The 11,434-nt window shown below is 39.5% G+C and overlaps 1 protein-coding gene across 2 annotated transcripts in view; it reads right to left on the bottom strand.

Annotated features, from left to right (window-relative positions):
- Positions 1-11,434, bottom strand: part of LOC145986659 (uncharacterized) — a 507,557-nt gene that overhangs the window by 30,190 nt on the left and 465,933 nt on the right. For both annotated transcript variants that reach the window (XM_083120938.1, XM_083120939.1), the window contains exon 3: positions 3,958-4,052. In XM_083120938.1, coding sequence (XP_082977064.1) covers positions 3,958-4,052 — 95 coding nt within the window. The remainder of the gene's footprint in view (positions 1-3,957; positions 4,053-11,434) is intronic.

The raw sequence follows: 11,434 nt of genomic DNA, 5'->3' as shown, positions 1-11,434 counted from the left end.
TTCCTAGTTTTCCTGGCCATGTTGTTACCGAGTGCTTTACATTCAAATAACCTTTACATATTAATAAAAAAAACACGTTAAACAAGTTGTTATTTAAAGTAAACAAAAAATATGAATTCCCTACATAATTTCATGATAACTTTCTTTCACAAACTCGACACCACGATAATGTTACTGGTTATTTATTATCAGCTCTTTTTCTTGATTAACTAATACGTACACCAAATGCACAACTGGAATATGTACTAATTTTAATCGTGACAAGAAAGTGCATTTACTGATGAAATAGATGAGCAATGTTCTGGAACAAAATGTTCAGTTATTCGAACTTTTCACTAAAATGTATCAAGGTATACCGAACTTTCACGTGACGTCACAAATTTGTATAAAAAAATGGTTCTGAAGTTTTTCTTTAAAATATAATATTAAACTACAATAATTCAACGTAAATTAAGACACATATGGAAAATTTTGTTTGGCAAAGTTTGTTTTCAGTCCACTTTAGCATCAACAGGATAACCGGGACTGGATTTATAGTTCAAAGTTGGATCCGAACCATTGCCTCCACTGGGAATTGTACCAGAGAGCTCTTGGGAAATTAACTCCATCAACCTGTTAAATCATAACATCTTGAGACTATCAGTGACTTCCACGTGACGTCTAGTGGAAACGCCAGGAAAATATTAGATGGGGTGCAGAATGGTGGATCTAGTTAATTTTCTTATACCAACGAGGCGTGTTCGTTGGCGTAAACCGACATAGCTTGGACAGTACAGCCTGTGCACAGAAAGGAATAACACAAAACACAACCGCATCCGATCTAAACTTACTACACGAAGAACTGACGATTCTTCCAAAATTTTACAATTCCATTGCGGACCCTTCACTCTAACTTGTTTAAGATAGACGCAGGCGCAGCTGAGAAAGCTTTTCTATTGTAAGCCATGAATTTACCACTTTTGGAAAACCGTTTTGTCTGTGCTTCCCCATCCACATCTCAAGTGAAACCCACTCTGGGAATATTCGTCTTCTCACAGCCTCGAGGCATAAATCCAACTTTTATTCCGACTTCTCTACCCGATTATGGAAATCAGTTTTCTCCCCTCTTGAGCTTTTGATGCCATAAGGAAAACAGTGTTAGACTTTTCTGAATATAACTGGCTATGTTACTCGGAAAAGATTGGCAATCTGATTCTTTTCTATTTACAGTTCTCGTCGTAACTTTTCTGCAAATTCCTTCAGCATAGATGTCTCATTCGTAGTTTTATTTTGCATTGACAAGAATTTCAGCTCTACGAATGAAACTAGCAAATGGAAATGTAAAAGATTCACTTAATATGACAAAGGGAGTTCACATCAAGTAACAACGGAAAGAGCGAGAGTCGTCATCAATTCTGGTGCTGGATACCAGTCCTAGCTAAGAGATTTTTTGTGTTTTTTTTCTCATGAATTTAATCAAGTGTTATTTAAGGCGTTGAGAATACAAAGAGCGAATTAAACAATGACAGATTTGAAGAAACATGAGCCACATCGCTCAATTCCATAGGCCGTGTCCGAAAGGTGCAAGACCGTACTTGAAGCGAGCATACTTCGAGAATGATCTCGCAGTTCGGTCTTGAAGTTGTGAACTGGAAATGAAAATCTTTCGAACTGCACTTCGACTGCAGCGACAAATATGACCAGTAGATATAACCGAGGACATATTGGTTTTCCACTTTAAAACACTTGTTTTTCACCACAGAAATCACATAGCATTTGCAAATGTACTTCTACATACATTTCCACACATTAGAAGAACTACAACAAACAACTAGCTGGCTTTCTACCTCCGCGATTTCAAAAAAATGAACAGCAAGTCTGTTTGTCAGGTGACCGAGCCTGCAATCTTGGCGTGCCCTGCACTGTGGTCTTGATACCTCGTGAACTTGACGCTTTCGAACTGTACTAGGTGACCTCACATCCGCTAAGACCATAATACTCCAAGTATGTACCTTGTACCTTTCGGACAGAGCCATAGCTCGGGTATCTTAAAATCCTGTTCTAAAAGGGAAAGAAAGGCGAACTCAACTTGTTCTCCTGGTTCATAAATTCGCACAATCGAAAGAAAAAATCCACCGATGTTCAGTTCGCTCTTTGTATTCGTAACGCCTCATTGACACTCACAGACAAATTAAATGGCGAAGTATAAAATTGATTGGCCAATGAAATTATCCACCACCAAAAGTTTGAAAATATGAACTAACATAGACATAATGTGTAATTTCTCACATTTATGTGAATTAGAACTGTCAAATCGCCAAAAATATAAAACTTCATAATTTCAAATAGAACTGAAATTAAAACCTACAGACAGCTAATTTTGAACACTTGGGACAATTGAAAACGTAACAAAAAAGATACGATGGCGACTTTAGGTCCACCCTGTAGTTCCGAAGAGACATGAACACCGGGCAAACAACTTTGTAGCTGGCAAGACACCAGGACCGCACACCAATACAAAACGCCACCTGAAGACGGACAAATTACTATTCCAGCGTTGACACTGGCATGCACCAAGGATTGCTAGTCATACTGCTGAAATATGCGCCATGAATCGTAATTCATTTCAGTCACTTAGCCCGACATCGCCTTTGGAAAGAGGCCAGTATACATGACGTGCGACATGAAACAAATAGATCGTGGCATCGCGAAGACCATATTTCACACCTCATGTGGGATACAAAGAAGCCACGAGTGATTGCTGTGTCATGTAATGAATAACCAGCTGAAGGTTTCACTTGTCTTGTTATAATCAATGATTTCGTACTGTTCAGTAATGGTGAAGCAGTAGTGGGGGGAGTTTTAAGTGACTGAATTGAATTCATCTTTAATGGGCGAGGTTCAGTCTCTGGCTGTTTTACTACCTAACCACATTGAATATGCAGACTACAAACATACACAAAAAGAAATACAGACAAAAAAGATGAGAACAAAGACTCACTTATACAACAAACAGAAAAGGACATACTATATGAATAGACATGGTTATGCTTGTTGTCATTAGATAACATAAACTGATACAAATTAACATTATTACAAAAATATACACTAACACGCGAGTGAGGATACAATATAGTCAAGGATTAGCGAGATAATGGGACTAGTTGTTATTGTGAAGTTAGGTTCGAGGTGAGAATATGATCCTAGTTGCTTTTGTGAGTGCATGAACAAGACAATGTAGAAACAGGTCAGAGTTTGAAAGTATGTCAACATTTGGAAGCAACAGTTATTTTCTTCGAGTAACGGTGTTATATCAGTAAGCTTTTTCAGCTTTTTTAGTTTAATATAATCCATTTTATGTAATAAATTGCACCTCTCTTTTTAATTTAGATTAGAGTAATGAAACAAAGAACTGGGAAAACTAACGGGACAAAGAAATACAATAAGACAGATAAAAATTGCAAAGAATCATGTGGTTACGGGACATACAGAACTTATGGACGAAATGGAAAGTATGACTAAATGGAAACGGACAGTTGAACGACCAAAAGGAAGACCAGTGTGAAGATAGCAAGAGAAGATGTAGGCAGAACAACTCATGGCATAGATAAATGGAAACCAATAGCTGCAAGACCAAAGTTAAGAGGGCCGAAGAAGAAATGGAGATTATAAATTTACTTTATATTTATATATATCTTATTAATTGCAATAGTAAATACAATGTAAATGATTCATTAAGGCATCAATTACTCAAATCTATTTTCCCTTCCTTTTCTCTGAAAGCAATCAACTTCTCCATACAAACTCCATGTGTGTTTTCAGAACATGCGTAAAACTATTGCTTATAATGTGGACTCAATGTACTGTCCACTGCAGACAACAAAGAAGCAATGTTGCACATACGTACTTGTAGGCCAGAGAGGGAACATAGTCATCTGCTCAAACAGAAAGGAAGATGAATCAGAAGGAACCTCTTACCTGTGACCTTCGAAGGCTGCAACGAGCAATGGCGTCATCCCGTCCCTGTCTTGGTGGTCTACCTCCGCCCCTCTTTCTAGGAGAATATTTACAACCTGCAAAAATTAAGGTCAGCGTTATGATCTACACAAATGTCCCTTCTTTTGCGCTACACGAAACAAAAATACAATAAAGTAAAATTTACAGACACATCCTTGGGAAATAAGGTTTGTAATGGTATTTGATTTTTAAATATTTTCATTAAGTTTGAATACCAACAAAAGCTAACTTCCATGGAAGTGGTGAGCACATCGAGTTCGAATCTAGGCTTGGGCATGGGTGTTTCCATGACTTTCTCCTCATCAATTTCATATCAGACATCCTAATCGTCGCGATTAGCAAAAGTGGCAGAAAAGCGAGGTGAAATAAAAATTAATCAAGATCAACATAAAATAAAAATATACAAAAGTCCAGAATAATATTTGGTTTATTGGGTAGAATTATAAACCTCGGAATTTTCATTTATGATGTATTGGTATGATTAGTAGAATTATAATGGATAGTACTAGTGCTACTACCCCCCCTTAATTTATTTGGAATTATTCGTAGGATGGCGTATGCAAATAGAAAATATCATTTTGGTTGGATATTATCTAAAATTTGATTTTTATTATTTAGTCTTTCTTTCTTACACTTTTGGCTAATCGCGACGAACACCCATACCCAGGCCGAGATTCGGGCCTGGGACCCGTGGCATCGTAGTGCGCTGTGCTAATCACTCTGCCATGGAGGTCGGCTAAATGCTCATCTCGTTTAGTCGTTAATACAGGGCGATCATCAATCTAGAACTAATAGCGGTGCTGTTTTCGGATTACAGGGCTATCCTGAGGGTTGACACTGGATTAGAATGGGCACAATGGTCACTTGATCTCAACCTCACTCACTCTGTTACATGGGGACTTTTGAAATCTGAGGCGCATGTTGTGAAAATCCGGGACCAGGACAATCTCCGGGAAAGGATAGGCTCTGGATCCACATATTTTGAGGAGAATTTAAGGAAACATTTTGAGCACGTTTCGCATTACAGAAATGTGCTGGTCATCAGTTCTCCCGTTCGTTCCAGACCTTATGGACACCCTGTATTGTTAACTAAACGTCTCATTACGACTATATTAACATAAAAAATCTGAAGCCTCCTACGTAAACTAGTATATGAAAATGAAACGACCCGATATTACAAAATCCCAGTTTCTTACAACTGAAAATCGAAATTTTATGGGGTGTAAGAAGTGACGTATTCGAAAGGCAACCTGTCTACCACACAGTATATGATGGAAAATGCAACCGTGCAGGATAACACGGCTCTGGCACTTGGAACCACAGCCAGTGGATATCTGTGATGCTCTTTCATCCATTGTGATTGTGATTATCTATTTCATCTAGTAACTATTCATTTCATAACAATTCATTCTTATCACCGAAAATAGCCGAAAGTGGCAGAAAAGTGAGGTAATACAACAAATCCAAACATTACTACTTCCAATTTGTAGCTTCATAATTAGGAAAGTAGTGTCTCCCCGATGGCGTAGTGGTTACGTCGTCACCTTGTAATCAAGGGGTCCCGGACTCGATACCCAGTGGAGGCACATAGTGGTTTGGATCCCACTTTAAACTGTAGGTCCAGTCCTGATTAGCCTTCTGTGCATAAAGTGAACTTAAAACAGCAATTCAATCAAAGCACATCCGGAACACTCATCCACAGCAAAGTATGATTGCGATGAAATATTGGGATACGAATGTTATAGACGATAGCTCGATATTACAAGGAGGGTTTTGCCCCCCTTCAATGAACATCTGTGATCTTCGAAGCGAGAATACAATCTTTGGTGTTCACACGCACCATTTGCTCAGGATCTCGTAATGTTTCTTTGGATCGGCAATTTCATCTTTTCCGCCTATCACTCCATATGTCACCCGCCTGTTCATAGTACGCTTTCGTTTTCTTGTCTGCTTCTTCTGTGTGAGTACACAATATCATCCACTTGTCGAGATTTTATTGTTGAAAGGCAGCCAAGTGGCAAAAGACGATGGAAGCCGTGGTTAGGAGAACATAGGAGAATCTTCTGTTCACACTAAATGGATGGTGCGTGATACATCAAAACTCCAGACTCCCGTGGGTATTTAGCTACAGTAGACTCGCGATTAACCGAGTCCCGATTAACCGAGGCTCCGGGTTAACCGAGTGAGTGGTTGGAAAACATCGCGCTTCATAACGCACCCCCCTGATTGTTTCTGGAGTCAAGTCACCGTCCACGCTGCACGTGTTCGTTACATTGTCGGTGTATCCGATTGTTACGGTGGTGTTTAAGTCTATGTAGGCCTATTCTAAGCGGGAAAAGTAATCTTCTCATTTATGTTGTACTAGTAATAAATAATTACTATACAGTTTTAAGTGTTGTTTCGTCATTTACGACCTATTAGCACATTATCTCCGTATTATCTGAGTTTTTCCGTATCCGAGGTGGTCTCGGTCCCAATTAGCTCGGATAATCGCGAGTCTACTGTATTTAGTCCAGTTGTGAGTGCAAATATGAGCTTGGAATTTACAATAGCGAATCAGATTCGCAATATCTGAATTAAAATGGCACTTTTGTGTTCAGTCTTGTCAGGTCAGGTCTCTATGGTATTGTACGGTCACGATTACATTTACTTTCAACAGCATCGTCACAGCCAAGTGATGTGCCGAAGACCAGTGGTTCTCAAACTGTGGTACGCGTACCCCCAGGGGTGCATGAACGACTTGAAGGGGGTACACGATCAGCTCGGAAGAGAAATGTCGAGAATAACAACATTTTTGCTGCAGGTGTGTAGATCAGACTTCGTAGCTTTAAAGCTCAACAGGAAAATAAGGCTGATTTTTTTTACTGGAAGGCTCATTCCATGTCAAATCAACCGATAAAAAAATATATTTTGGACCTTTAGGATTCAGATTTTTTAATTTTTTTTATACATTGCACCTATCAAGAGGACAAAAACTGCAAAATTTCAGATTTTTTCGGTTCTTAGTTTTTGAGTTATATTGACTTTCAAAAAAGGAAAAATCCCAAAATTTGACGACATTTTGAAATCTTTAAACAGCTGTAGATCAAAAACTATTTGCCCTAGAGAGCTCAAATTGTAGTCATTCTTTTCTGCTTTTAATGAGCTTTAATTTGAAATCCAACATGACTGTGGTATTTGAATTTTGTAATTTTTAAGAAACTTGAAATAATGTTTTTGTGAAAATCTCAAAAACACCATTTTTTTATTTTTTTGAAAAAAATATATGATTTGAAGACATCAATTGACTATTCGTGTGCAAAATTCCATAATGGGATGGCAATGGCTTCCTATGGAAATTACATTTTTATATTGAAATGTGTGCGAAATTTGCTAAATTTGTTTACTTCCATGTTATAACCACAACTATATGATGAGTGGTTGATTTTGAAGTCTTCATGTTAGTCTATTTTATAATTTTTGGACTACAAATAACATGAAAGTATCTAAAATTTATCGCTTTTAATATCAGGTAAGCAAATTGAGAAATGTACGAGGGGAAGTCATTAAATAACAGGAATTTTATTCTAAACTTCATAGAGACTTATGCACAACGAAAATTTGTATTTCGGCATTCAAAAAGGTTCCTTAGCAACACGCCATGAAGGTGTCGTGACAATCGAGGAGTATGCGCCTGCGCAGTAGCACATTTTAACACAGAAATTCGCTTTAATCCCGAAATATGCCCAGTTTTTGTACGGAAATTTTGATCTCTTATTCACCATAAATATGTGGGCCCTGGCTCTCACTCGTGTTGTATTTCGCAACCATCATTTTCCGTTCAAAAATCCCTCCTCGCGTTCCGACATAGAGGTTAGAAGCGGAAACAAGATGGCGGAAAGGTAAAAAAAAAACTCTCACGGCGCCATCTTCAAAGACGTGTTTTCTCAAGAGTACACATGTACATTGTAAACAAGAAGCCCGCATACATTAAGAACCCGGACCAAATTAATCTTGCTCCCCGTTTTAGAATCTCCCCGCCACTCGGTCTCCATTGTTGACGCTGAATTGAGTGCCCGGAGATCTTTTGTGCGTTCCTTTGGAATTTGCATAATTCTAATAAAGTTGGGGCAGATTACAAACGTGGGCCACCGCGGAAACCGGAAACGACGGCGAAATTTCAGACACCACCCAAAAACACTGCCACCCTTTCCAAAGCAGGCGTGCCGACTAAAGACAATTACTACGGAAGATAATGTCGTCAGAAGACTTGAACAAGAAGCGGAGAGCTACTGTCTACAATTTGTATTTGCCCTGTTCTAAGGGTAGATTTATTATCAGGGGTGGGCCGATACCACTTTCAACCGATACACATGATTCCCACCGATAACGATGCTTGAGCATTGCAACAATTAAAAGTTGTTCAAAATGTTGATTATCATCATTGGATGAGTTGAATCCAGTTACTTCCCTCGGAGTGGAAGGGTTATTGGTTGACTGATTTAGTTTATATTACTTCGCGTTTTGTGCCTCTTGGCTAATTTGCGAAGATGGGGATGAGTGATGAAATTGATAAATGGGCATTCACAACCAACCAAGCCCGGGCGGGATTCGAACCCGGGGCCCTTGGCGTCGCAGCGCGATGTGCTAACCACTCGGCCACAGAATCTATTGGGAATCTATGACAACTGTGGTGATTTTGACGGTGAAGGTCATTTTACAAATTAATGGTAGGACAATCTAGACGATCAGGAACTAACCGAACCTAACCTAACCTAACCAAACGCGCCACAGAACTAATAACGCTGTAACATTATTGGAACAACAAAATAAATTGGTGGCTTGGAAGACCACATCCAAAAATGCATGATGTTCTGGCCTGCTTCAAGAGCCAAGCAGAAGTACATGCGGATTGAACTTAATCTAGAAGGTCAGAAAAGGAAGAAGCGTGACATTAAAATCGACGAGAGTTGGGAAGTGTATTCGCCCATATGAGGAAACGGGACACTTCAAAAGGTGGTCTGTTGGCTCTAGCACATGTTCAAGAACTTGATTGAAGCAAATTCCCAGCCGAAAATATCAATATTCACGTAATTCTCCTGTTAGAGGTATTGTACGGGGTGTTAAGTCACCCTTCAATTTGAGAGAAGATTTAAAATGTCATCGCAATGGTCCACCCGCCATTTGACTTCTGTGTTCATCGCAATTGTCCGGCTACCGTCATTGGCATCAAATTACACCACCAATAAAACAATACTAATATTTCTAATTGCCCCTTACTTGTGATATGTAATAGGTTTATTTTTAAGAATAAGATTATGAGAATGAATAAAATAATAATATAGCACGTCATTACTTACATTTACAGTAAACTAAGTTATCTAGGCTTTTTTACAGCATACGTGCATGAAACGATAAGAGCGACCACAAAGGGAAGAACCTTCGGCCAAAAGCCTTCGAGCACCTTCCCTCTTCATCCGTTCAACTCGGGCCACAAGGAAGCAAGGGCCACTCTGCCCCTCCCCTCCGTGCCGGAATACTATGCACAGGAGTCGCGAGTCTGCGCAGGCTCTTTTGCATGTGGTTCCACTACGGTAGCAGTGTTACTCGTGTCTGTTCATTCGTGGTTGGCGTTCCGGCTATTGACTGAAACCACTTTAAGCACTGGGTACAGTCACGTGACTGAAACCACTTTAAGCACTGGGTACAGTCACGTGACTGAAACCACTTTAAGCACTGGGTACAGTCACGTGACTGAAACCACTTTAAGCACTGGGTACAGTCACGTGACTGAAACCACTTTAAGCACTGGGTACAGTCACGTGACTGAAACCACTTTAAGCACTGGGTACAGTCACGTGACTGAAACCACTTTAAGCACTGGGTACAGTCACGTGACTGAAACCACTTTAAGCACTGGGTACAGTCACGTGACTGAAACCACTTTAAGCACTGGGTACAGTCACGGACGCTTCTCGGTTGGCCCTCCTACTACTCTGACTTAAAAAGTTAGTGTATATAAATCTTATTACCGTTATTAAACAATATTATTCTCTTTATAAAAAATAAAGTTTTCAAACCGACGAAAGTTCCAAAGAACTACAGCGGGTGTATTTCCTATGTAATTGCACTATCTCACTTCGTTCTCCAGCAAATTACAGGGTCCGGCAGAGGAGTTAGATGGTTTTGAAATGTGAATAACACACCTAATTTTCAAAGGTACAGAAATGTATTACTACAGAAATACAGGTTATTGTATGCCATTTTTATTTACCACGACAGTTCGTGCAAAAAAAAAAATGATGCATTGAATTTACTTCTATACACATTCGAAGGCCTTTTTCCTTTCCTTTTAAATGACCTACGTAAGATGAGTCAGCGCTTTGTCCCTCTATATTCCTTGGCTTTGTCCGTTTAAACAATTGAAAGAAATTCAAATCAACAATCGGCGATCCGGTCAGAAGTTGGTGGCCTTCTTAACTGTTTGTCAGCCCAGTAAGCATGAAGTCCTGGAATGTGGAGGGATTCTTCAAGACTGGGGAATCTGTATTGAAAACTCAGCGTATTTTTCAACGTCATTTTCATGTGGCACGCCATGGGCGTGTACCAAGCTGCGACACTATCCTCGCGTGGGTGCAGAACTTCAGATTGACAGCATCAGCTATGAATAGGTCACCACGTGGCCGTGTTCGAGCCCATGGCGTGCCACATGAAAATGACGTTGAAAAAGATGCTGCGCTGCGTTTTCAATGCAGATTCTCCAGTCTTGAAGAATTCCTCCACAACAAACGCTCGATGTTGCACATTCCAGGGCTCCATGCTTGCTTGGCTGACAAACAGTTAAACAGGCTACCAACTTCTGACCGGCAGATCTTACGTAGGTCTTTTAAATGGAAAGGAAAAAGGCCTTCGAATGTGTATAGAAGTAAATTATACGCTTTATTTCTTTTTAACACGAACTGTCGTGGTAAATAAAAATGGCATACAATAACCTGTAATTCTGTAGTAATACATTTCTGTACCTTTGAAAATTAAGTGTGTTATTCACATTTCAAAACCATCTAACTCCTCTGCCGGACCCCGAAGACTCACGCATTTTATTCGTCAGCCTAGTTGTGTTACACCTACATGGTCTCAGAATAATTTGACCACACCTTGGAAATGAACAAATTATGTGCAGTTGATTTGAATCTGCTGTACGAAATCATGGTTATATGTAAATTAGTTTGAACCACAGAGAAGGAAAATATAGGGAGGGAGGGAAACAACTTTTGTGCCACGGAAGCTAGAATCCTTCTAATAGAGTGATTTTCAGTGGGTCCGAACACACACTACTATATACACCCAATGTTTAGTACCCATCAATACAATAAAACATTAAGATGGAATGAGGTTTTTCTTTCTCCTACTGAATTTTCATCATGGCTTTTGCCCCCCTTAATCAGAGGGTCTGCGCACG

Source organism: Lepisma saccharinum, chromosome 4, assembly GCF_977018435.1.
Source record: "Lepisma saccharinum chromosome 4, izLepSacc3.1, whole genome shotgun sequence".
In the NCBI taxonomy this organism is placed as follows: Eukaryota; Metazoa; Arthropoda; class Insecta; order Zygentoma; family Lepismatidae; genus Lepisma; species Lepisma saccharinum.
Note: the sequence above shows the minus strand (reverse complement) of the source record. Positions and strands in the feature narration are given on the sequence as shown.